The following is a 27,675-nucleotide window of genomic DNA, read 5'->3' as shown; positions in this document are numbered from 1 at the left end:
TTGCTCAGGCTGCTTGGAGTGTGTTTAGTCTGGCTCTGCAGAGAAACACAACCAATAGGAAAATATCATTACATATATAACAAGGAATTGGCTCATGTGGCTATGGAGACTGAGAAATCCCAAGGTCTGTGGTGTGCACACTGGAGAGGCAGTGGTATGAGCCCCTAGACCTGAGAACTGGAGAGCTGATGGTGTAGGTTCCAGGCCAAGTCCGAGTCCTAAAGTAGGAGAAGATTGATGTCTCACCTCAGAGACAGGCAGGCAGAGAGAGATGAATTCTCCCTTACTCTGTCGTTTTGTTCTATTCAGGCTTTCAGTGGATGGTATTTCTGGATGAGATTAACATCTGATTGGTAGACTAAGAACAGCGAATTAATCCTACCCACCCACCCCCACTATGGGTGGGTATCCCGAGCTGCTCTGTGGACTGGCGAAGGCCGTGCCTCAGGGCTCCTCACAGATACTGTGGGTGAGCGGAGCATCCTAGGTGGTATGCCATGGCATATTACAGGTGTGCAGAATATTGGTCCTCTCCATGTATGGGGTGGCTGGGAAGGGTCATCAGTTCCAGCCATATGCAGCCTCCAGCCATATGCAGCCTCTAGACATGAGCAATCTTGATTGTTTATCCCAGTGTGTCATAAAAATGTTGTCTTCTACATATGCTCTGATGTGAAGAATGTTGGGAGGCACCGTACCAGGGCACCTGCCTCGTCGCTCAACTGCAAGGGACCCATTTCAGAATGGGCACATGTTTGCTTGTGATCTAGGCACAAGCTATGCCCAGCCCCAGAGCAGTTCCTGCTTTGCTTCCACGTTGGGATGTGGTGATTTGCAATCTCCAGGTAAGATCTGGGCAGAGAAATTCTGGGTCCGGAGCATCTGCGAGTGTCTATGCTGCAGCTCAGTTTCTATAGGGAGATGCTGTCCGAGAGCTTAGATCACAGTTTCGTAGTTTGAAGTCCCAGGGCGTTTTCTGTCCTGAGCGCTGCTTTTCCCCTGTGAACAAGAGGGACAAGGAGGACAGGTCAGCTGAGAGGTGCTGCTGGGGAAGTCCAGCCCGGCGAGGTGCCCAGGTGAGTTGTGCAGATGGCACAGCGAGATGCCTCAGGCCTCCCTGGTGCAGGGAATCTAGGGTGGCAGGGCCTTGCCCTTTGCTGAGTCCCTCTCCTCTGCTCCAGCCACCCTAGTTGAAACCCTTGGGTAACCAACTTATTAGCCCAGGGAAAGAAAAAAATCAGCAGGAGAGAATGGGTGTATTTGCACTGATTTTGATTACAGGCTTGGGGCAATACACAGGCTCCGGCTGCCTGCCTGCCATGTTCCCAGTTAAGCCCCAGTTCCTCCTGCTCCCCAGAAACTGCACCTTCACCTAGATGCAGCCGTGAGTCACCTCCCTCTGCTGGCATCTCATGTGCTCTGGTTAATTATTCGGGGACTGCAGACAACCTTCCTGCTAGCCTGAGGGATCTAAGGGCTGAAATTACGCACTGACCAACGAGTCGTTGTCATCCCACTTGTCTAGGGTGTCTGCTTGGAGATGCCGCGATCCAGGCCTCCCTGATCAAGCCTTCAGATCTGGGCTTTCCCGTGGTGTCTCTTCCTCTGTTTCCTCCCACTGTCCTTCAATCCTGGTGCAGACATGTGGGCACCCCACCCCTCACTTCCACCTCCTCCTCTTCTTTCCTCGCTCACCTCCTGTTCCCTCTCCCTACTTTCCTCTCTTGGTCACTGAGGACCAAGTCCTTCTGCCTTGTTCTCTAGGACCCGTGGCTTGTCTTTCCATTCAGGCTGCCTGTGTGGTTCATACCCCTGCAGCCATCCTTCTTGTCCAGCTCATAGACGCCTTACCGCATCAGCTCCTCACTCTTATTCATGCACCTATGTGCATCCCATTTCACTTTCCCCAAATTTCCTCCCACTGTCAATTTGTCATCATTAATTTCCCTATCCTCTAGACTTCTGGGTTCAGATTTATCTTTCACGATTAGCTTCCTGCCTCTTAGCTCAGCTGTTAAACAGGGTCACTTACAAAACATTTGATTCACCAAGAGACCCCCCCTCAACAAGCTGTAGCAGAAATGAGGACACTCAGACAGTGACAACCCCTCAATCACCAAATTGAAGGTCCTGTCACAAGGCAGGACTTACCTTCCCTCTTTGCATAGCCCAGAGAGGGACACAGGCACTGGGAACTGTGTCACCGGACCCCACCCGGTGGCTAAGCAGGTTGCACACTGTAAAAGTCAGCTGAGGGAGCAGATGGGAACTGAAGTTCAGCCAGTGTGCTGCTTGCCAATCTGTGCCCCTGGTGCGGGCCTGTGGCGGGAAGGGCCTGTTTTCTGGTTTTCACACTGTGAGCTGGCCGTGGGAACCAGATGGGCCCTGACCGAGTGGACAGGGATCAGCAGAGCGGCTGGGACAGACAGAGCAACAGGAAGAAAAAGTCATATAGGGCTTACCTTATCAGAGCACTGCACCATGGAATAAACTGTGTTCATTTGTTCCTTGTCGGGGAGCACCTGTAAAACACCCATCTACCCCTCAGTGAGGGAGCCCAGGAGACAGCCTATGAATCCCTCTTCCTAATTCTGCCCCTGCTGGTCACCCCACCCTCGTCCCATTTTCACCAGGTGGCCTCTTCTCCCTGCCTCAGCTCTGGTTCTCTCCAGCTTTGGAGATGATCAGGTGGGGGGTGTGTGTGGGGGGGGTGGACAGATGGGGCAGCAGTTGGGCAGAAAAGCCCAGGAGCCGAGAGGAGGGGTCTGCGCGAGCAGATCAAGTCTCGCTCAGTCAAGATTTCCCTCTCGGTGGGCTCCGCGGACCCGGCTGCCCCAGCAGTCCAAGCGCAGTGCTGGGTTGGCGGGCAGGCCTCTGTTTTTCCCCTTCACCCCCTTCAGGCTGCAGGGGAGCGGGTGGTGGAGGCGCCGAGGAGGGTGACCCCGTGTGGAGGCGGCTCTGAGTCTGAGGAAGTGAAGCTGCGCGGCAGCCAGGCCAGAAGGTTGAGGTCGAGGGCAGCTCTCTTGGCTCCGGGAGCTTGGATTCCCTGAGCAGCCTGCCCACACCAGAGGCTCTCTTGCTGTTCGTCCGCTGTAGGGGGCACGTCACTCCCAGGCGTGACTCTCCTCTGACCCAGAGCCAGGCCCCCATGTGGAGGCTCAGGGCTCGACCCCTGGAGGCTGTGGTCCTGGTGGGACCGGCCAGATTCTTAGCTGTGACTGCTGTCTAGGCAACAGCAAGCAGAAGCCTGGTGCCCCTGCCACGCTGCACCCATGAGTAGCATCAGCTCACCTTGGACTGGGGGATTTCATCATAGATTCTGAGCTCTGCTGGCTGGGCATCTCTTACAACCATGGCGTATGTGTATATTGTCTTCTTTGAGGCAGCATCTGTGTCACAGTTACACAGACAACCACAGTAAGTGAAAGGAGGATGAATTTTAAAGATGATCTAATCTAATGTTCTTTTTCTCTTTTTTTAAAAATTAAGATATATCATTGATAGACAATCTTATGAAGGTTTCACATGAGCAACATTGTGGTTTCAACATTCACCTATATTATCAATTCCCCACCACCACCTCATTGCAGTCACTGTCCATCAGCGTAGTAAGATGTGTGGAGTCATTGCTTGTCTTCTCCGTGCTGTACTGCCTTCCCCGTGACCTACCTATGTTATGTGTGCTACTTAATTATAATGCCCCTTAATTCCCTTCTTCCTCCCTCCCCACCCACCCTGAAGATCACCAATTACCTCTGTGACCTCTCTACCAAAGGCCACTTGAGTTATGGTTCGTGTCACCAACTCTCTTCCCCTAGGATACCTCCTTCGGTGTGAAGCCCAGGCCCATCAGTTTTTTTTGTTTGTTTGTTTGTTTTTGTAGATAATTATTTATTATTGAAGGGTAGTTGACACACAGTATTACATTAGTTTCAGGTGTACAACACAGTGATTCAACATTTATATACATGATAATTCTAGGTACCAGCTATCACCATACCAAGCTGTTACAATATTTTGACTATACTCCTTATGCTATACATTACATCCCAGTTATTTATTTTACAATTGGAAGTGTGCACTTTTTGTGTGTGTGTGTGTGAGGGCATCTCTCATATTTATTGATCAAATGGTTGTTAACAACAATAAATTTCTGTATAGGGGAGTCAATGTTCAATGCACAATCATTAATCCACCCCAAGCCTAATTTTCGTCAGTCTCCAATCTTCTGATGCATAACGAACAAGTTCTTACATGGAGAACAAATTCTTACATAGTGAATAAGTTCTTACATGGTGAACAGTACAAGGGCAGCCATCACAGAAACTTTCGGTTTTGCTCATGCATTATGAACTATAAACAGTCAGTTCAAATATGAATACTCATTTGATTTTTATACTTGATTTATATGTGGATACCTCATTTCTCTCTTTATTATTATTATTTTTAATAAAATGCTGAAGTGGTAGGTAGATACAAGATAAAGGTAGAAAACATAGTTTAGTGTTGTAAGAGAGCAAATGTAGATGATCAGGTGTGTGCCTGTAGACTATGTGTTAATCCAAGCTAGACAAGCGCAATAAAACATCCACATATGCAGAAGAGATTTCTCTCAGAACGGGGGGGGGTGAGGTTCTAAGCCTCACCTCTGTTGATCCCCATTTTCTCACCTGATGGCCCCCTGCGACTGTGCCTGTCTTAGGTTGTTCCTCCCTTGAGGAATCTTACCCGTCTCTGGCTAACCAGTCATCTTCCGGGGCCATACAGGGAAATGTAAAGTTGGTAAGTGAGAGAGAAGCCTTATTGTTTGAAATGGTTAGCTTTTTACTTCTTTGCATATTTATGCCCTGTGGCTTCTATGCCCAGCATTTGTCTTGAGGTATCTTTACCACTTGGAAGAATTATGATACTCGGTAAATTTGATATGAGGCGCGAATTCTATTTAAGGGTTGTAATTAGGAAGGAAGAAGAAAAGCTATAGAAGTAGCAGGTGGAAGAAAACATGGGAAGATTGATTATTTCTTTGACATATCTTCTTGTAGAGTAACTTCAGCATGGATAGGTTTTAAGCTACTACTTAAATTGCGCACACACATTAACATAATAGGAGTATAGTTACATAACCAAAGCATATCTGTAATTACCAGCCATCTCCAGTGAAACCAAGAAAACCAGTTAGGCACCTTAGGCATTTGTGAAAACTTATCTATGATATGGTGGATATTGTCCAACTGAACTTGAACAGTCTGAGAGAAATCAGACAAATTAAAACAACCCATTCCTGGGGACTGTTCACATCCCATATGTTCTTTTAACAGTAAATAGTCTGTAGTTGTAAGATTTTGGAGTGCTACAATTTGCAGTTCTCCTAATTCTTGGTTGAGTTCCAACAGTGTAGATCCAGTCAAATTTGTTGTTTTACTGTATGCACAGGCCAGCTTAGATATCTCCTTCCTCATTCCCATGGCAAGTCCAGGAGCTGGTGGGATGAGTGCATCTACACCTGTAGCAGTGTGTGAATCTTTGTTGGGGTTTTTTGATGATCATCTTCTGGCATGAGTCTTCCAGAGAGTGCTGATGTTGGAAGTTCTTTTTCATATCGTATCTTAGTTCATTTTCAGGGTAGCCCAATTAGGCTTTGATCCTCTGTATAAACACAAACAGACCCTTTGCCTACACTTTTATATGCCCTTTATACCCTTGTGTAGAACTCATTGGAGGTCTCCACACAGGAACTGCCTTTTTTTTTTGTATCATTAATCTACACTTACATGATGAATATTATGTTTACTAGGCTCTCCCCTATACCAGGTCCCCCCTATAAACCCCTTTACAGTCACTGTCCATCAGCATAGCAAAATGTTGTAGAATCACTACTTGCCTTCTCTGTGTTGTACAGCCCTCCCCTTTCTCCCACCCCCCCATGCATGCTAATCTTAATACCCCCCTCCTTCTACCCCCCCTTGTCCCTCCCTTCCCACCCATCCTCCCCAGTCCCTTTCCCTTTGGTACCTGTTAGTCCATTCTTGAGTTCTGTGATTCTGCTGCTGTTTTGTTCCTTCAGTTTTTCCTTTGTTCTTATATTCCACAGATGAGTGAAATCATTTGGTATTTCTCTTTCTCTGCTTGGCTTGTTTCACTGAGCATAATACCCTCCAGCTCCATCCATGTTGCTGCAAATGATAGGATTTACCCTTTTCTTATGACTGAGTAGTATTCCATTGTGTATATATATGTACCATATCTTCTTTATCCATTCATCTATCGATGGACATTTAGGTTGCTTCCAATTCTTGGCTATTGTAAATAGTGCTGCGATAAACATAGGGGTGCATTGGTCTTTCTCAAACTTGATTGCTGCATTCTTAGGGTAAATTCCTAGGAGTGCAATTCCTGGGTCAAATGGTAAGTCTGTTTTGAGCATTTTGAGGAACCTCCATACTGCTTTCCACAATGGTTGAACTAATTTACATTCCCACCAGCAGTGTAGGAGGGTTCTCCTTTATCCACAGCCTCGCCAACATTTGTTGTTGTTTGTCTTTTGGATGGCAGCCATCCTTACTGGTGTGAGGTGATACCTCATTGTAGTTTTAATTTGCATTTCTCTGATAATTAGCGATGTGGAGCACCTTTTCATGTGTCTGTTGGCCATCTGTATTTCTTTTTTGGAGAACTGTCTGTTCAGTTCCTCTGCCCATTTTTTAATTGGGTTATTTGTTTTTTGTTTGTTGAGGCGTGTGAGCTCTTTATATATTCTGGATGTCAAGCCTTTATCGGATCTGTCATTTTCAAAGATATTCTCCCATACTGTAGGGTTCCTTTCTGTTCTATTGATGGTGTCTTTTGCTGTACAGAAGCTTTTCAGCTTAATATAGTCCCACTTGTTCATTTTTGCTGTTGTTTTCCTTGCCTGGGCAGATATGTTCAAGAAGAGGTCACTCATGTTTATGTCTAAGAGGTTTTTGCCTATGTTTTCTTCCAAGAGTATAATGGTTTCATGACTTACTTTCAGGTCTTTGATCCATTTTGAGTTTACTTTTGTATGTGGGGTCAGACAATGGTCCAGTTTCATTCTCCTACATGTAGCTCTCCAGTTTTGCCAGCACCATCTGTTGAAGAGACTGTCATTTCGCCATTGTATGTCCATGGCTCGTTTATCAAATATTAATTGACCATATATGTCTGGGTTAATGTCTGGATTCTCTAGTCTGTTCCATTGGTCTGTGACTCTGCTCTTGTGCCAGTACCAAATTGTCTTGATTACTATGGCTTTATAGTACAGCTTGAAGTTGGGGAGTGAGATCCCCCCTACTTTATTCTTCTTTCTCAGGATTACTTTGGCTATTCGGGGTTTTTGGAGTGTCCATATGAATTTTTGAATTATTTGTTCCAGTTCATTGAAGAATGTTGCTGGTAGTTTCATAGGGATTGCATCAAATCTGTATATTGCTTTGGGCAGGATGGTCATTTTGACAATATTAATTCTTCCTAGCCACGAGCATGGGATGAGTTTCCATCTGTTAGTGTCCCCTTTAATTTCTCTTAAGAGTGACTTGTAGTTTTCAGAGTATAAGTCTTTCACTTCTTTGGTTAGGTTTATTCCTAGGTATTTTATTTTTTTTGATGCAATTGTGAATGGAGTTGTTTTCCTGATTTCTCTTTCTGTTGGTTCATTGTTAGTTATAGGAAAGCCACAGATTTCTGTGTGTTGATTTTGTATCCTGCAACTTTGCTGTATTCCGATATCAGTTCTAGTAGTTTTGGGGTGGAGTATTTAGGGTTTTTTATGTACAATATCATGTCATCTGCAAATAGTGACACTTTAACTTCTTCTTTACCAATCTGGATTCCTTGTATTTCTTTGTTTTGTCTGATTGCCGTGGCTAGGACCTCCAGTACTATGTTAAATAACAGTGGAGAGAGTGGGCATCCCTGTCTAGTTCCCGATCTCAGAGGAAATGCTTTCAGCTTCTCGCTGTTCAATATAATGTTGGCTGTGGGTTTATCATAGATGGCCTTTATTATGTTGAGGTACTTGCCCTCTATTCCCATTTTGCTGAGAGTTTTTATCATGAATGGATGTTGAACTTTGTCAAATGCTTTTTCAGCATCTATGGAGATGATCATGTGGTTTTTGTCTTTCTTTTTGTTGATGTGGTGGATGATATTGATGGACTTTCGAATGTTGTACCATCCTCGCATCCCTGGGATGAATCCCACCTGGTCATGGTGTATGATCCTTTTGATGTATTTTTGAATTCAGTTTGCTAGTATTTTGTTGAGTATTTTTGCATCTACGTCCATCAGGGATATTGGTCTGTAATTTTCTTTTTTGGTGGTGTCTTTGCCTGGTTTTGGTATTAGGGTGATGTTAGCTTCATAGAATGAGTTTGGGAGTATCCTCTCCTCCTGTATTTTTTGGAAAACTTTAAGGAGAATGGGTATTATGTCTTCCCTGTGTGTCTGATAAAATTCCAAGGTAAATCCATCTGGCCCGGGAGTTTTGTTCTTTGGTAATTTTTTGATTACCGCTTCAATTTTGTTGCTGGTAATTGGTCTGTTTAGATTTTCTGTTTCTTTCTGGGTCAGTCTTGGAAGGTTGTATTTTTCTAGAAAGTTGTCCATTTCTCGTAGGTTTCCCAGCTTGTTAGCAAATAGTTTTTCATAGTATTCTCTAATAATTCTTTGTGTTTCTGTGGGGTCCGTCGTGATTTTTCCTTTCTCGTTTCTGATACTGTTAATTTGTGTTGACTCTCTTTTCCTCTTAATAAGTCTAGCTAGAGGCTTATCTATTTTGTTTATTTTCTCAAAGAACCAGCTCTTGGTTTCATTGATTTTTGCTATTGTTTTATTCTTCTCAATTTTATTTATTTCTTCTCTGATCTTTATTATGTCCCTCCTTCTGCTGACCTTAGGCCTCATCTGTTCTTCTTTTTCCAATTTCGATAATTGTGACATTAGACCATTCATTTGGGATTGCTCTTCCTTTTTTAAATATGCTTGGATTGCTATATACTTTCCTCTTAAGACTGCTTTTGCTGTGTCCCACAGAAGTTGGGGCTTAGTGTTGTTGTTGTCATTTGTTTCCATATATTGCTGGATCTCCATTTTGATTTGGTCATTGATCCATTGATTATTTAGGAGCGTGTTGTTAAGCCTCCATGTGTTTGTGAGCCTCTTTGCTTTCTTTGTACAGTTTATTTCTAGTTTTATGCCTTTGTGGTCTGAAAAGTTGGTTGGTAGGATTTCAATCTTTTGGAATTTTCTGAGGCTCTTTTTGTGGCCTAGTATGTGGTCTATTCTGGAGAATGTTCCATGTGCACTTGAGAAGAATGTATATCCTGCTGCTTTTGGATGTAGAGTTCTATAGATGTCTATTAGGTCCATCTGCTCTACTGTGTTGTTCAGTGCCTCCGTGTCCTTACTTATTTTCTGCCCAGTGGATCTATCCTTTGTGGTGAGTGGTGTGTTGAAGTCTCCTAGAATGAATGCATTGCAGTCTATATCCCCCTTTAGTTCTGTTAGTATTTGTTTCACATATGCTGGTGCTCCTGTGTTGGGTACATATATATTTAGAATGGTTATATCCTCTTGTTGGACTGAGCCCTTTATCATCATGTAGTGTCCTTCTTTATCTCTTGTTACTTTCTTTGTTTTGAAGTCTATTTTGTCTGATATTAGTACTGCAACCCCTGCTTTCTTCTCGCTGTTGTTTGCCTGAAATATGTTTTTCCATCCCTTGACTTTTAGTCTGTACATGTCTTTGGGTTTGAGGTGAGTTTCTTATAAGCAGCATATAGATGGGTCTTGCTTTTTTATCCATTCTATTATTCTGTGTCTTTTGATTGGTGCATTCAGTCCATTAACATTTAGGGTGACTATTGAAAAATATGTACTTATTGCCATTGCAGGCTTTAAATTCGTGGTTACCAAAGGTTCAAGGTTAGCCTCTTTAGTATCTTACTGCCTAACTTAGCTCACTTATTGAGCTGTTATATACACTGTCTGGAGATTCTTTTCTTCTCTCCCTTCTTATTCCTCCTCCTCGATTCTTCATATGTTGGGTGTTTTGTGCTGTGCTCTTTCTAGGAGTGCTCCCATCTAGAGCAGTCCCTGTAAGATGTTCTGTAGAGGTGGTTTGTGGGAAGTAAATTCCCTCAGCTTTTGTTTGTCTGGGAATTGTTTAATCCCACCATCATATTTAAATGATAGTCATGCTGGATACAGTATCCTTGGTTCAAGGCCCTTCTGTTTCATTGCATTAAATATATCATGCCATTCTCTTCTGGCCTGTAGGGTTTCTGTTGAGAAGTCTGATGTTAGCCAGGCCCATCAGTTTTAAGTCTAGTGGCTAATGTTTACTGAGTACTGAATATGTACCAGGCACTAGGCCAAGTATTTCTTTCAGGTAATTCCATTTAACCCATTGAATAAGTATATGCAGCACACACTATTGCTATGCATATTTTACAAAGGAGAAAACTGAGACTTACAGTGATAAAATAACTGGTAGCTGATAAATGGCAAATAAAAAAAGCTGGGACCTTTACCCCAGACTGCCTGCAAAGCACAAGCTTAGTCTTAACCACTCCTCTGTGTACTCGTCTCTCTCACTTGTCATCCAGAGAAACGTGTGGCTGAGAACTTACCAGCGTTCTTATTGAAGATCTTCAAGAAGGAACCTGAGGAATCAAACACAAAGGAGAGTCAGGAACATGGAAGCAGAGGTAAAACCTCTCTACACCCAAGCTTGTTATTAACAATTGGTGGAAAAGGAAGATTTTGGGTGCATATGGGGTTAGGAGGATTAGGGGCCTAAGGCCAGGTTTCTGAATTGAGAATGCACAGTTACAGAAGGACCCAGATGGATCCGAGACAACTATAGGACACAAAATCAGTACATACCCCCAGTGACTCCCCAAAGGTCATAGTCAAAATACAGTGGAATATTAGTCCAAACTTCATTTCATATGTGGGAACTCTGAGCCAGAGAGGGAAAGACCTATGCCCAGTGGAGCACAGCCTGGTAATGGCAGTGCTAACCTTGAACGCACATTCTCACCAGATGTTGGTGACAGAACCAGATGTTGGTGATCCCAGTAAGAGATTCTGAAGACCATGCAGTCCTTGGGGTTGTCATTCTGGGAAGCAGTGGGGTAGTGGGGTGGGAATTGTAGGTAGGCTGATTCCCCGGAATAAAGGACCTCTCTACACCACTTTGGATAAATGACTTTGGTCCCAGGAAAAGGGAAGGTGCATTTCCATATTTTACTTTCTGGGAGACTCCTACCTTGTCCTCTCTTGCACAAAAGGAACAAGAGCAGTGAAGGTAGAATGAGGACAAACAGAGAGAGCACAGCCAGCCCACTCAGCAGCCCAGCATGACGGGTACCGAAGCCCATTGCGATGCCTGGAAATGGAAGATGCAGTGAGACTTAAATCTCAGGAAATGGGCCTAAGAAACTGGGTGGGCTTGTCCACATTCAGGGGCTGGACACCTGCCAGGGGAGGGCCAAAGTTCGGAGGAAACTGTACTTCCTGCTATTAAAGCTGGGATGAGAAACCAAATCGGAGAGTCAAGCAGGGGCTCCCTCAGAGCACCCTGAGATGCCTGACATCTCTCAGAAGGCTTTGGACTCCTTCCCAGGGCTTCCTGAGGGGAGATGACCCTGGAGACTGGCCTGACCGAGGGAGGCACATTGCCCTGGAGAGCGAGGCACAAATTCAGGCCACACAGCAATTCACAGTGATTTCTGAGATTCCAGGAGAGATGGACAGAGCTGGTTACCTGTACACAGCTGCCGGGCAGCAATGGAGTCAGAATTGTTGCTGACAGGGTTCCAGGCTGTGCATGTGTAAGTCAGCTCCTGGTTGTCAGGGGTCTGGAAGATTTGAAGGACATTACCCTCTTCCCCCAGGGGACTCCAACTGTACATCACATTGTTTTCTTCATTCTCCACAGAGCATGTCAGCGTGACGTTACAGGTGTTGTTCACAGATGTCATTAAACTCTGAGTAATTTTTGGCTTCCCAAGCTGACCTATGAGGGGAAAACACATGAACCACGTAAGCTGCAGCTGGCCTATTCCAGCCTGTGAGAAGCAACTGTTAAATTTTCAGAAATTTTTCATGATGGCTGTTCAACATACACATCATGAAAAATTAAATTACAAAAAGTTATAAAATAAATGATATTAAAAAGGAAACTGATATATTAAATACTCCAAACTCATCACTTTCTAGTTTTTTGGGTAATTGTTATCTACGCTCCCTAAGTTATTTACATCTCTTGTGTCTTTCCTTAGTAATGAGGCACAAATTCTTTCCAACTCTGCATGTCTTAAAGTCAGCCTCAGTGGGAGGGCAGGCAACCTCATCTTACTGTGCTTCACTCCACTGCACTTTGCAGAGATGGCATTTGTTAGTGAAGATTTGTGGCAACCAGGATTGAGCAAATCTATCAGCACCATTTTTCCAGCAACATTTGCCCGCTTCATGTCTCCATGTCACCTTTTGGTAATTCTCCCAATATTGGACTTTTTCATTATTACTATATTCTAGTGATGATCCGTGGTCAGTGATTATGACTTGCTGACAGCTCAGGTGATGGTTAGCATTTTAAGCAATAAGGTACTTTTAAAAATTAAGGCATGAATATTGTTTTTAGACATAATGCTATTGCACGCTTAATAGACTACAGTTTGGTATAAACATAACTTTCACATGCAGACAAAACAATTCATTTGATTTGCTCTGTTGTAACATTCCCTTTCTTGAGGTGGTCTAGAACCAGACCTGTAACATCTCTGAGTATATCTATATTTACACCAAGAAATTGGAAATGCTACAAACTAGGGCTTGATTAAGTGCTAAGACTTCGGAGTCTGGTATGTATCTCACACTTACGACACATCTCAATTTGGACTCACCACATTTCAAATACTCAAGAACCACATGTAGCTAGTGGCTACCATTATTGGACAAGGCGGTTAAAGACCAGTGCTTCTTGAACTTCAACACATGTAGGAAGAGTCCCTGGGGTGTTAAGACACAGATTCCTGGGCTTCCCCAACAAAGGTAAGGGGTGAGGCCTGGGGATTTGAATTCCAGCAAAACCCTAGGTGACACTGATGCCACCAGAGCACAGACCACACTTTGAACAGCATTGCCTGCTGCACCTTGCACATCTCCCAGGGAACCATGGCAGTTTTTGTGAAGATAGTTTTAATATTTTACCTTTTGCAATCACTTTGCATTAGCTACTAGAGAAGTCCAAATTAAAACCCAAATGAGATAAAACCGTTTACCCACCAGAATGGCCAAAATGAAAAATAATGATAACACTAAATGCTGGTGAGGATGTGGAGAAGAATTGGATCACTCACCCATCATTGGTGGGAATAAGAAACAGTCTGGCAATTCTTTGAAAAGTAAAAATGACTCTTAAAAGTTCTGGAGAGAGCTACCAAGCCATGGAAAGACAAGGAGGTAACTTAAATGTGTATTATTAAGTAAAAAAAGCCAAACTGAAAAGGTTACATACTCTGTGAGTGCAACTACATGACATTCTGAAAAGGCAAAAACAGTAAAAAGATCAGTGGTTGCCAAAGGTTGTGGGGAGGAAGGGATGAATAAGCAGAGCACAGAAGATTTTTAGGGCAGCAAAACTATTCTGTATGATACATGTAATGGTAGATACAGGTCATTATTTATTTGTGAAAACCCACAGAATGTACAATACAGTGAGTGAGCCCTAAGGTAAGCTATGGACTTTGGGTGATAATGATGCATCAGTGTACGTGATCAACTGTCACAAAGGCCCCACTTTGGTGGGGGATGTTGAGAATGGAGGAGGTCATACGTGTGTGGGGGCAGGGCACATTTGGGGACTCCCTGTACTTTCTACTCAAGTTTTCAATGAACCTTAACATGCTCTAAAAGTAGGATCTATTTAAAAGGAAAAAATGTCCTGTAGATGGATAATGGAGCTGGTTATTCAACAATGTGAACGTGCTTAATGCCACTGAACTGTACACTTAAAAATGGTTAAAATGATACATATATTTTATCACAGTAAAATATTTTTAAAAGAATAATAGAAAAATGAATTTTACCTTCTGATTTCATCCTTGGGCATTTCTCTCAGAGAAACAAAAACTTATTTCCTGAAGAAACTTGTACCCAATGTTCAGAGTAGCATTATCTGTAATAGCCCCAAACTAGGAACCAACTAAAATACTCTTCAAAAAGTGAATAGCCAAACAAACCAATATATTTAAGCCATGAAATAGTATACAGCAGTAAAAAAGGTATAAACTCTTGATACTTGCAATAATTAGGATGACTCTCAAATAAATTATACTTTAACATTTGTGAAATAATATAATTGCAGGTACGAAAAATGGATTAATGTCTTCTGGGAGTTTGGGAGGGGAAAAGAAGGGTGTAATGGTGACTATAAAGGGATGAGGGATCCTTGCTGTGATGACAGTTAAGTATTTTGATTGTGGTAGTGGTTACATGAAACTCCATATGTGAATACACTTTGCAGAGCTACACACATACACCTCAAGAAGTACCCTTATAACTGGTGAGATCTAAATCACCTCTGTAGACGGCACTGATGCCAGTTTCCTGGTTCTGATATTGTACTACAGTTACATAAGGTGTTACCATTGGGAGAGGCTGGGGGAAGTGTGCACAGAATCTCCCTGCATACTTCCTTACATCTTGTTATGTATCTGTAATTATTTAAATACTTAATTATACTTGAATATATTTTTAATGTTTTTCTGAAAAAGTTCTTTGTATACATTATCTCACTGAATCTTCATGATAACTATGGGATGTGAATAGTATGATTATTCACATTTTACTGAAAAGCAAAACAAGCTCCATGGGACAAACTGTTGGTGAAAAATTGCATAGCTAAGAACAAGTGAAACCACATCCTCTTTATAAGTACTGATATATTTATGTAAGTGTTCATAGGTATAAAAAGATTTAGGGAACCTGATTGCTAGAATTATAGGTGCTCTTTAGATAGCAAATTTGCAAAACAAAAAGTAAGCCCCCCATCTTCCCACAACTTACGATAGACTTGGAGGTTATAGCACCTGGTGATGGTGGCAATCTTTTCAGAGGTCTTTATATTTATGTCAGCTTTGTAGATCCCTGCATCTTCCAGCCTCAGATGGCTGATCTCCAGGTTGTAGCTCTGACCTGAGACATTTACTCGTTTATAGTAATTTTGGTGGGTCACAGTAATCTTGGCTGCTGTCTCTGCATCTCCTGGTACTACAAAAGCAACAGATGTTCCAGAATTCCAAGCGATGCTCACAACTTGCTGTGATTCTCGGATATTTAAGGGGAAAGTAATTGACTCTCCCAGAATCCCATTCACCATGAGGATGTTTGTGTCACTTGCAACTGCTTCCAGACCTGAGGACATAAATAGAAAACTGTAGCCATTTGACTGTTGCATCTCTTAGAGTTCCCTGTCTCCCCAGCCCTGAGGAAATGCCATGAATGCAGCAAATCCAGTTTCTTCAGGATTTTTTTTTTTTTTTGCATTCTACTCTGGTGATATGTAATATGCTGTGATGGCTAAATTATCTGAACAGTTCTCATTCAAACACTAAGTTTCCCAGTGAATTTCAAGTGATCCACTTCATTAAAAACAAGTTCATCTAGATTAATAGACTCTGAGAGCTAGAAGGGATTTGAGAGACGAAGACCAAAAATCTCTATGAGGTCCTAGATATTAACTGTCTTTCTTTCCAAAGAGCATATTGTCAAGTGGCAGAAAAGTTGGGACAGGAGCCTGGGATGGTTACTGTGGTCTTTGCAAACAGAAAGTTGCATTTATGCCTCTATTCCTGGGAGATAAAAGCATTGAGTACTGTAGAGGCTCTGGAGTAAATTTTTCCCAATTTGGTGATTTTGGGGGATCTTTCTTGTTCACTGCTAAATCTCTAGTCTCTAGAAGAGGACATGACACATGGTGGGTGCTGAGTAAATATTTGTGGAATTGATAAAGGAAACCCATGTGTTGCCTAGAATCTCTTGAAACAATTTCCGATACAAGCAAAGTTCACTTATTCATTCATACATTTATGAATGAATGTATGTATTTATTCAAGGTCAGCTTTGTCCCAGATACTATGGCAGGTATTTATTAATTTAATTTATAACACAAATGGTTGCTGAGCTTTTATTCTTTTAAGCATAATGAAAGGAGCTAGTAAGTAAAGATAGATAGAGTCCCTGCTCTCTGGAACTTAGTTAAAAGAAAAGACCAATATTGGTCAGATAACCACAAGCAGTGAGATACAAAATATTTAAGTATTATGGTGCTTTGAGAGAGAAGAGCAAAGGGAATTTGGTCTGTTCTGGGGACCCAGGAACACTTTACAGTAAAAGCTGTTTTCTTTTAGGTGTTATGTTTCTCTTCCTCTTCTTCTTTCATTACTCTTGTTATTCTCCCCAAACTCTACTTAGTGAGAAATAGTTTTTGGAGCCAGCATGGATGATATTCCAACTATTTAACCAACAGACACAGGCACTGATGAATCAGAAAAGACCTCACACATAAACAACAATCAGACCATTTCCCTGAGTCCTGATGGCATGGAAGCCCCAGAGAGAAGGACAGCAGTGGGTTCAGACTGACCCTAAGGTTTACCCAGGGCTTGGCATAAAAAGAGCAAGAATACAGGACATTGAGTGCAAGTCATTTAGAAGTGTCAGAAAAGCAAAGGGATTTCTTAATTGAATAGTGTCTCACTGTCACTACCCTTGTCTTTCAGCCCAGTAACTCCTGAAAGAGCCCAGGGACTGCTAATATGAACTTCTTTCCCTTCAGACCAACCAAGATTTTCCCTAGGGGGAATATCCCAGGCAAGACCTGACAACTGATTTGGGGTGGGCCGTGCACAGAAGGTATAATGGTGCCCTCTGAAGCAGGGGGGAGAGTAAGAACCCTTGTCTACAAACATTTATTCAATGCTAAGTGCCAGATGCTGTGTTAGGGACCAGGGGCGAATAGCCCAGAGAATGAGACAGTTGTGTGTACAAGTGACAATAAGGCAAGGTGAGAGTGCTAAATGGCAAGGGCAAAAGGAACACACTACTGGGGGAACAGGAGAAATTAGGACCGCCTTTGGAGGCGGCAGTCATGGTTTACCAACACCCAGTTCCTTGAACAGGAATTCTCTCCAGATAGACTGTCTCCTTAGGCTAAGGGGATCTGGTAGAGAGGCATTTGGAGTGTGTGCCCTGGATGTCCTAAGCGTGGGCATGGGACCCGGGCTGTCCCAAAGAGCCTTCGGCTCAGAAGGACCCTGAACTTAGTTTACTGCTGCTGTGCCTCCTTGAAATTATTGATATCATTCAAACAAAGGGCCCTACAATTTCATGTCATACTGGGTTCCATGAATTATATAACTCGCCAAGTGCCCAATGTCCCATGTCTCTTAAGGCGTATTCTGAAGTCAGGCCCTAGGACCCGCTTGCATCCCACTCTGCGGACGCGCGTTAAATGTGAGGACAGGATGTGGGTTCCACAGACTTGTAGTTCTGGTCTCCTCAGACCTCCAGAAAGTGTGTAGGCAGTTTGCTAAACTTGAGAATCTTCTTAGTGTTATACAATGGCATAGCCACAAAACGTTCGGCATGCGATAACCGTTTTTGAAGAGTGTCATATTTCTCTTGGCAAGTCACTCAGGAAGTGACACTAGAGTATCAAAGGGGAATGGAGCAGTGGGGGTCGCAGATAAGCCAGCTGGGGAAGTCCTGCTGCTATTTTGCTGCTGTTTCTGTTGATAAGGACTCCAGCTTGCTGCAAAAAGGCACAGGCCGTGCACAGGCATAAGAGGAAGATTCTGCCACCTTTGAACACCTCAACTGTGGTCTGAGAGAGGCGGCTGCAAAACCGTATCATGTAGCAGAAAGACAGCTGCAGACTTAGGTGCTAGTACTTCTACTTATAAGCTGAGCAACCTTAAGAAAGTCACAAAACCTTTCTGCGTGTTTGTTTCTTCATTCAGAGAATGGAAATAATAGCTATAAACCTGCCCTGGCTAATTCGGGATCAGCAAATCATATAATGTGAGTGGAAATGCTTTGTTAACCACCAAGGCTGAATAAATGTTAGTTATTTCTGAAGCGGATAATGATCATCGTAACAATATCATCATCATCTTAACAATTGGTACATGCCCTTTAGGGCTTCCCTAGGCCATCCCTGAAATGGCCTTGGTGACCCCAGGGCCGTAATGAAGGAAGTATAAAGAGCCATTACTAAGGGCTTGTTCAAGTGAAGCCAAGAAGGACAGTTTTAGATACCATTCTACTTGGTGGCCTTAATTTTTCTCTTAAAGACTTCAGGTTTTAAAAAAGAAGCTCTGTTATCAACCAAACCTGATATTTATTTTTCTAGGTGCTGTAGGGACTTAAACCTTATATTAGTTTTAGAGGGAACCTTAGAAAAACTCAATCTCGGAGCGACCTTGTGGCATAAAGGTGTTTTGAGGACTTGTCGTGAAATGCACTATGCCAGTCTATGACCAGGAGAGCCCTCTGGTGGCCACCCACCACCACCACCAACCCCCCCCCCCCGCCTTTTTTTTAGGAATTTCACATCTGGTTATGGAAATAAGACACACATACACATAACTCTCTTTTGCAAAATGAGGTAGTCAATAATAAACTCAAGCAAATGATAGAGACTGTAATTGCAGTAAGAACTCAAAGAAGGGAGTGGTCACTTTAAGCTGTAGTGGTCAGAAAAAACTTCTCAGAGAAAGTAGAATTTGAGAACGTTGAAGACAGAGTTGAAGTTTACTGGACAGAAAGAGTAAGGATGGGTGTCTCAGGTCCTTGTGTCTTGACTAGAAGATTAGAAGTGGGAGAATGTATGATATAGGTTGAATGAGTATAGATTTGTGTAAGAGAGTAGAGAGAAATGAGGCTGCAGGTGTAAATTAGGTTTGATTTTGGACAGCCTTGGGTTTGAGGTCTATACCACAGGCAAAGGGGAACTATTACAGTTTCTGAGGATGAAGATTAAAATGATGGTTTGGGAATCATAGTAATACAGTAATGATGTAGAAGAAGGTAGAATAAGAGAAAAAGGGCTTGAGAGACCATTTCAGATACTATTATAGTCATCCGGGCATGAACCAGAGGATGACAGAGAGAATGAAAGGAAGGGCTTGATTGAGAGCATGCAAAGAAATGCAAGGATGAAGGAGGCATCAAATAGAATTCAGTTGTTCAACATGTTTTGAGTTCCTAATTTGTGCCCGACTTCCTCCTAGCTTAGTTTGGTGAGATGAATAAGCGTTGCGTATGACTCCTATGTCTCTAAGAAAAGGGCACTTTGCTTGCATCATCTCTTCCCTGCTTCTTGCAGGCTGGAATGCCGTGACAGCTGGGTCTCAGACAGTTAGGATCAAGAAGAGGGAACCAAGTACTGAGAATAGCGGAGCAGGAATATTGAAAAAATGTGGATCTCTGGTGACCTCATGAACTATTCTAGCAATGGAACTGCCGACTCCTGACTTTCTACATGAGCAGGAAATAAATTTCTCTCTTCTTTTCAAGTTCCTGTCCCTTGCTATTAAACTGAAGCCCAAGTGGTTTAGGAATCATTCACAGAGAGGAGGTGACTGGAGGAGAGGAAGGCCTTAAGGAGAGGAAGGCTGAAGTCCAAGGCTGAGCCTTGTGAACAGTGCTCATGGTTGTAGAAAACGCACTGTCAAAAGAAACCAAACAGACCAAGTGGCAAGAGAGACCAACGGTGGACAATATCATGGAACCAAGAGGAGAAAGAGTCTCAAGAAGGGGATTGTCACAGATGTCTAATGGTTCACAGTGTAGAAAGACTGAAAATGGACCCTAGAGCTGTCTGTTAGGAGGTTACTGATGACCTTTGAGAATATAGTGCAAGTAAGATGATTCAAATACAGGCCAGAGTGTAGAGGATTGAGGGTAGAATACATGGTAAGGAAGTAGAGAAACTTAACAGTGAAAGAAAGGTGGTAAAATAGGACAGTAACTAAAGAATTGAATAAAACTAATTTATTTGATTTTTTTCAAATAGAAGAGATTGCCAACATACATATGGACAATTAATTCATGACAAAAGAGCCAAGAACATACAATGGGGAAAGGGGAGTTTCTTCAACAAATGGTGTCAGAAAAACTGGACAGCCACTTTCAAAAGAATGAAACTAGATCACTCTCTGACACCATACACAAGAATCAACTCAAAAGAGATTAATGACTTAAATGTAAGAGCTGAAACCACAAAATTCCTAGAAGAAAACATGAGCAGCAAGCTCCCAGCACAATTGAAGATACACAGACCACTAATGCCGGTCGTAGAACAAGATATGGAAAGGAAATGGTGGGCAGTGGAAGATACGGAGTTTCAGGCAGAGCGGGGTTGTGCCTTTATCCAAAGTGGAAGGGCAAAAGGAAAGGATGAGTGAAAGCATCAAGTCTGAGTGATATGTTTGTGGATCTGATGCTAAATCGGACTACATCAAACTAAAAGGCTCCTGCACAGCCAAGGAAACCATGATAAAAATGAAAAGGCAACCCACTGAATGGAAGGCGGTATTTGCAAATGGATGGAGAAAGACAAATACTGTATGATGTCTCTCATGTGTGGAATATAAAAAAACAACCAAATGAAAAAATAAAACAATACAAAACAAGCTCGTAGAGCACAATTGATGGTTAACAAAAGGGAAGGTAATTGGAAGGTGGATGAAATGGGTGGAGGGGGTCCATTGTATGGTGAGGGATGATAACTACACTTTTGGTGGCAATCACTTTGTTGTGTATACAGATGTAAAATTATAATGTACACATGAAACATAATGATCTTATCTACCAATTTTATCTCGATAAAAAAAAAGAAGAGATTTGCTGGGGAGGAGTTACAGATGGAGATTTCCCTGAGCAGCCCTGCTCTGGGTTAGATGTTCTGCTCCTGGGCTCTGTGCAGCCCTGCGCTTCTCTCGCATAGTACTTGCCACATTTTGTGGTATTCGTGAATCCACGTGTTTATTTCTGGACACTGTGAATGACTTGAGTCCAGGGATGTTGCCTTCAGGTCTCAGACCCAGCACAGTCCAGGATACACAGACCACTAATGCTTGTCATGAAATAAGATACAGAAAGGAAATGGTAGGCAGTGGAGGACGCAGGATTTCAGCCAGAGAAGGGCTCTGCCTTTATCTGAAGGGGAAGGGAAAAGGAAAGGGTGAATGAACGGATAAGGGCATTTTGAGGCGTTGTCGGGAGTGGGGATGGGAGAATGGTAAGGTGGAGGGAACACAGGTTTGAGCCAGTGGGCCTGTGTTCAAGTTCAATTCCTGACACTTTCTGAGGCCCTTATCTTACTTTACCACAAGATAGGATATAATAATACCTGCTTCATAGAACTGTTATGAGGGCACACAGAAGGTGCTTAATACATAGCAGACATTTTGGAGTAGAGAGGATAGAAGAGAAGACATTCATGCTTGATGGCCTTCATCTCTTCAGTAATGTAGGAAGTGAGACTATTTTTCTAAGAGCAAAGAGGAAGGGTGGGACTAGTTAGCTCAGTATAAAGATTAGGGGCAGAAGTTTTGAATCCAGGTATATTTGAACCTGTGTTTTCTTGAGAAAATTTTTGAAATTCTCTGATCATTAGATTTCTCACATCTAAAATGTGGATAATTATTAAATACAAGTATGTAGATAAAGCACTTAGCACAAAGCTTGGCATATATAAATGGTAGTTGCTATTATTATTTTGATGAATGTAAAAATTTTGAGGAAATGCTACTGTAACGGATACCCTAGAGAATCCAGAAGAGATTTACTAAGGTTATGGAGGGGCTGCTGGGCAGCCTTGGGAGCTCAGTGAAAAAAAGGGGACTCGAATTTATAACATCTCCCAGTGAGTGCAATTTCTTGACTTCCATACGCCAGACCACAGAGGAGAAAGGGTAGCAGAAAGGCAATACTTCTAGAGAAGCAAAGGCAAGAAAAGGCTGGAACTCTGGGGTGTTAATTTGGGCAGAACAATATGTTTGCTGTGACCCCCCAGGTAGCTATGGTGAGGAGGAAATCCGCAGGCAGGATGACACCAGCTTGGACAAAGAGCACTGTGGGTAGGCTGTTCCCCGGAGGTAGGCTCCCCCTCCCGGCAGGGGGGCTGGGCACCTTTCCCAGGCTACTATATCTTTCTGTGTACGAGGTGGTAGCTCCTGTTCCCCTGGGTGAACCCAGGTGTATGTGCGGACTTTACAATGTACTCTTCGTGATAAAGTAGCTGCCAAAAACCGTCGACTGGAGGAAGGCAATAAAGCTAGGAGAAAAAGAAAGGCATTTGGGGAATAAACAGGATCAGAAACTTCATCTGGGTTAGAAATATTGATGGGGTAGGAGGGTGGTAACTTGCTAGAGGGAAACTCCTGAGAACTGAGCAAGAAAAACTTGCTAAAGGAGAGTTGGGTGGACCCCAAAGAGATTTTGAGATATCAAATATTGATGACAATAGAGAGGGCAGTTTGACCTAAAACCTCACAGTTCTTAGAGGACCAAAGGTGGTGCACACCTGCAATTTGGGGGGCCTCTTTCTGTTTACTCTGCCATCATCTGTAGGCCCTGCCTGCTCTGGCTACCGCCTCCTCACTCATTCCATCCCCACTGGCTTCCTCCCTGCTCAAACGGGCCAGGACCTCTTACCTCAGCGATTCTGTCCTCTCGTGTGACAGCCCTTGTCAGCCTTCCCTCGCTGTGAAACTCTACCCCGGGGTCATCTCGTCACAGAGAGCTTTCCTGATCATCTCTCCCCACCACTGTCTATTGCCTTACTTTATGTTTCTTCATGGCAGTTCCACTGCTAAAGCCTTGTGTGTGTACTGTTCTTTATTGTCTTCCCCTCCCCGACCCCCACTAGAATGTAATTGCCCAGATGGCAGAGTCTTGGTCTATTCTGGTCGCTACCATTTCCCTAACAACTAGTGGATAATCATTGAATGTTTGTTGGCAGAATGAATGTGTTTTTGGCTACTGACCCAATTATCCTCTTTCCAGCAATAAGAAGCAAGAGCTAGAATGTTGGAGAATGTCACCATGCAGCTATTGATGAGGGTGGAAGTGAGGACAACTGCATTGTAGCTTAACAGCAACCCAAACCCCCTTGCTTCGTCGGGATCCTGCAAGTAAGCACTTCTTGTTCTCCCTTTGGCCCTAGCCAACTGCCCCCTCCTTTCCTCCCATCCTCTGCAGCCCAGATCCAGAAGTGGGGTGGAACCTCAGTGAACACTGCAGGCCTGGCAGGACAACCAGAGGTAGCTGTACCTTGTGGCACCCAAAGAGAGCTGGTTAGAGCCGTTCAGGCTGAGTGAGGGGAAGCAGAGGGCAAAGAGGAAACAAAAGGCTGAGCCGCCAGAAGTCTGTGCCATTCTCCATGAGAATGGAAAGCCCTTGGTCATGAGGTCTTGGGAAAAGAACCTACCACCCCATAAAATAGTAAACAATTTTATGTTGGGTTTTTTACTTTGCATCATCTTTATTGAGATTTAGGTTGACTTGAATCAACTTCTTCAAAACAAACAAAACCAAATATAAAAATTATCAAAACAGAGATGGGATCCTGGCCAAACTTTGTTTCATCACCCCTCCCCTGTAGTAGCATATAGACAGAAATTGAGTATAATGGACAAAACAGGGGTGCATACCTCCCCAAACATCAGTCCCCCAACAGATTGTTCATCCTCCTGCTTTTCCATCTTCCACGTAGATGAGGCTAGTTACCCCAAAACTCACAGATTCATCCCTCTCTAGGGTTCAAGACAAGAAGGGTTTGATTCAGGAAATACTTCGGTAGCTGGAGCGGCCCAGCACTGACCTCAGCGCCTGTTGTGAGGTGCTCCGGCTGCTTTGTCCCTCAGCACATTTATCTCTGGGGCTGCCTTTGCAGATGGGGCTGAAGAGGAAGGTCTTTACTCCCTCTTTCCGGAGCCCAGAGTTGTCACGGAGACACAGCTTCCCACCCTCTATTGGGAACTGGATTTTTGAGCTGATATCCTGATATGTAGTTTTCCCCATACATAATATAACTGGGCTTTTGCTTTTCAGCCATTTCTGAGTGTCTGGTAATATTCTGCTCAAATCTTTTTCCAGAATGGAGGCTTTATCTGCATCTTGAAGGCCTCTCTCTGCAAGGACTTTGGATCAGTGGCACACTGGCCCTCGCTAGGACTCCTCTCCAGGTATGAATACCGTTTCTAATCCCAGGATATTGGACCCTTGTGTGTTTTGAATAAGCTAATTTGTCAACCCAAATCATACTGACATGTGTGATATTTGAATCATGTCTGATACGTCACCTGGATATTCTGCCTTGCTGGCCTGCGTAAACTTCTGTTACTGCCAAAGACCTGCCCACCAGCCCCCACCCTCCCTGAGAAGTGCAGAGACAGGCCCAGTCTATGTCTGAATAATCCTGTCTTTCTGGACAAATCTCAAAATGTGATGATGGTCAATAGGAGGGACAGTATTTTATTCCACTTCAGTGTCAAAGTAGATAATGGCAGCACAGTTTGTGGGTTAAGTTTGAAACACTAGAATTCAAATCCTACTTCCTCCTCTTTTTTGGCAAAGTGACCTCTGGTTTTCTGTTTCTACGCTGTCATCTGTAAAATTGGGGTATTAATAGTACCCATCTCATGGGGTGTTGTTAGGATCAAACAAAATAATAAATGTGGACTACAGAGAGTAATGCCAGGCATGTAGTGATTGCTCCATAAATGGTTAGTTATTGCTGTGACTGATGAGGGGTAGGAGAAGGGAGCAAGGGGGAGGGACTGAAGAAATGAAGCAAGAAAGGTGTAGAGTCATGAGTGTGAGAGAGAGCAGGAGGTGGAAAATAGGCGTGGAAAAAGTGGTGGGCTCTTCTGTCTTCTACCTTGTCAGGCCGGTGGCTGGTAGGGTTCTTGGAGGGTTGATCAGAGTCACGGTGTTCACACGTCATGATGGGAACATTGGGATCAGAGCATGAGACTGTGAGTCTTGGTCCTTAGAGAAAACTTTTCCAACATGGAAAACGCACGAGTTTGCATACTAAGACTTCTCTTATTTCAGTGACTTCAAGGGAAAATGGGGGTTTCTAACTTCCTTTCTCCACTGCTGCTTCAACAGCTCTGAATTTCAGGGTAGTGCACAAAATCCATGTTGATTTGTAAGTCCAGTGCTGAATACAAAGGACCACCTTCACCAAGAGTAGCTACAGGAAGAATTTAGGGTGTATTTTTACACTCAGGAAATGTCTGTGGAATAATATTTAAGAGGCATATACTCCATGCAGCAAAGGCAAATAGTACATTAAAGTACTTCTTGTTTTACTCCTATAAAAACAAGCCCCCACCTCTGATTTCATGGACTGACAAATTGAGTGTCTCACCCCCGGTTTCTTCTTTCAGAACCCCAACAGTCCACGCATAAGCTCAAAGCCCTACCGCCTTTCCTTCTGCTCATGCTCCGTGGGTCATCCCAGAGGAGTCCTGCCCAGGGTCTCTGCGTAATAAAGCCCCGGCCCTTCCTAATACTACATGAGAAACAAGTGGGAAAAACAACGTCATTAGCTAATGTTTGTTAAGCACTCACTGTATTTAGGTATTGTGCCAAGTGTTGTATGTGAATTACAATTTTGATTCTCAAAACAATCCTATTGTTCAAATAGTTTCCCCATTTTGAAATTAAAATAACAGAGCGAATTTATACAACTTCTCCAAAGTCACAAAGCTAATGGACGAATGATTCACTTCCAGCTAATCTGACGACTTTGATTTCAGTTTCAGTACATAAAGCACTTGCATCTTAAGAGCTGATTTTTATCTTAGCATGTGTTAGTCCTTTCAAGAGCGTCAGGACTTGAAAACTTAATGAATGAGGAGGTCAGAAAGAGCTATAGCCTTGGGGTCAGAAGCACCCATGTCCCTCTCCAGCTCTACCAATTTCAGGTTGTGAAACTGATGGTGAATTGTCTAACCTGACTCTTAGTTTATACATTTTTTTGCATAATGGGATTAATAATATATATCATATTTCATTGGTTTTAGTATGGATCACACAAGACATAAAATTACAGAATGCTTTGCAAATTGAATGTTATCAAATGCCACCCTGGTCAGCCCTTCTCTGGAAGATCATGGACACCCCTAGGTTTCCATTTAGGTTCTATCCAACTTTTTTTCCCATCTACTTGCATTTGCTGTCTGCCTTGTCAGGGTGACTAGCATAGGCTCTAAAAACTTGGCTGCCTTGTGATTTGAATATCCATGAAGCTCAAATTAAAAGAGCCACAGCTTTAAATGGTCAAGGGAACCAGAGACCAAGGTGCATTGATTCTATCTTCAAGGGAAATCTTAACCCACTAGATTCACTGTGTTCTAGCTCATGCCAGAAGTTTGCTAATGCACTTTCAGAGATGATAAGAGGTTTAGAAATGCCAAACATAGTCAGTTTTTATATAAACAAGGCATTTGTTTGGATTTAGTGAGATAATATATGCAATGACAAAACACTTCCCGGTGCTATGTTAATATAATGTTACATAGTTTTTGTTGTACTGACATCAACCAAGATTCATTCATTCTTTATAGTCAGTTTACTGTTAAGTCATAAGTAAGAAAACACAGTTTTTATTTCAAGATCTCCATTTCTTTTTTGAGAACTAACTTATTTGTAAAACAGGGATAACAATCTCTTTCCCATTTATCTAAGAGTTTTGGGGGGATAGAAGCAGAGTAATAGCTCTGACTGTGCTTTGAATGTAAAAGGGATGAAGTTTTTACATTAACTATAGTCATGCATCACTCTAATTTGATAGAGCAATGAGATATAACTGGGGAGGGCATGTCTGTTAAAAACTGTGTAACACATCCAAATGCCAAAAAGAAATTGCTTTTAAGTTATTCAAGATTTTGAATTATCTATTTTTTGCTGGGTTTTCTGAGTGGGCTGCCAAGTGCTCCCTCTTTGGAGCAGAAGGTCTTATCTCAGACCTTTGGAGATGGCACAGATGGAATTCAGAAATATAAAACCCAAGCTGAAAGTCAAGTTTGGACCTTAAGTCTCTCCCCAGCCAGCTGGTTCCCTTTGGAGACCCAGGCGGTTTCTGTTAACACAGACTGAACAGGCACTTCAATGTCTTCCTTAAGAGCAATTTCTAAAACTTAACAGAAAACTCGGAGGGGATCAGGAAGGGTCAGAACTCACAGGTTTGTAGGCAAAGGAGCAAGATCCATAGGTAATGCCGAGCCATCTTCCTCCAGGGTTTAATCTTCTGTGGACAAGAATGACAATATTCTAAGTGAGTTTCACTTGAGTTTTCTTGCTCCCTTTTATAGCCACGTTTAAGGAAGGAAGTGTGAGTTAACGGATTTTGGAAACATTGACAGTTTCTTTTCTGTTAGATAACATAAAGTGCCTAGCATTAATTAATCATTTATTCAATACATACTTATCGAATGCCTACTATGTGCTGGGAACTATTCTGGGCACTGGTGAGATAACAAGCAACAAAGCAATTGACCTCGCTCCTTTCATGGAGCTTATGTTCCTGTTGGGCAGACCAACACCTAAACAGGCAATTCCAAGATAGTG

At 42.9% G+C, this 27,675-nt stretch overlaps 1 protein-coding gene across 2 annotated transcripts; it reads right to left on the bottom strand.

The window, feature by feature from the left end:
• On the bottom strand, positions 1-27,675 carry CD84 (CD84 molecule). Of its 2 annotated transcripts, XR_008994956.1 has the most exons (9): positions 27,289-27,675; positions 15,094-15,441; positions 11,789-12,040; positions 11,291-11,410; positions 10,650-10,682; positions 3,292-3,389; positions 2,463-2,522; positions 247-999; positions 1-35 (listed from the first exon to the last, which is right to left on the bottom strand). XR_008994956.1 is itself a non-coding variant. In XM_036922739.2 (8 exons), exons 1-8 carry the CDS (start codon positions 27,332-27,334, stop codon positions 937-939), a joined length of 1,020 nt encoding a protein of 339 aa, XP_036778634.2. In that variant the 5' UTR covers positions 27,335-27,675; the 3' UTR covers positions 1-936. The 2 variants fall into 2 exon arrangements, 1 of the variants encoding a protein (XP_036778634.2); XM_036922739.2 differs by having other exon boundaries at positions 1-999.

The sequence above is a fragment of the Manis pentadactyla genome, chromosome 19, assembly GCF_030020395.1.
Source record: "Manis pentadactyla isolate mManPen7 chromosome 19, mManPen7.hap1, whole genome shotgun sequence".
NCBI lineage: Eukaryota > Metazoa > Chordata > Mammalia > Pholidota > Manidae > Manis > Manis pentadactyla.
The sequence above is the reverse complement of the archived record's forward strand: the minus strand, read 5'-3'. Positions and strand labels throughout refer to the sequence as shown.

Bases quoted from the DNA above. Each gene is read 5' to 3' on its own strand.
- CD84 (XM_036922739.2), bottom strand. From the start codon at position 27,334: ATGGCTCGGCATTACCTATGGATCTTGCTCCTTTGCCTACAAACCT. The intron at 11,411-11,788 runs GTAACCAGCTCT...TTCCATTTCCAG, and splicing joins TGCCCGGCAGCTGTGTACAG to GCATCGCAATGGGCTTCGGT. The intron at 10,683-11,290 runs GTAGGAGTCTCC...TTGATTCCTCAG, and splicing joins TTTGTGCAAGAGAGGACAAG to GTTCCTTCTTGAAGATCTTC.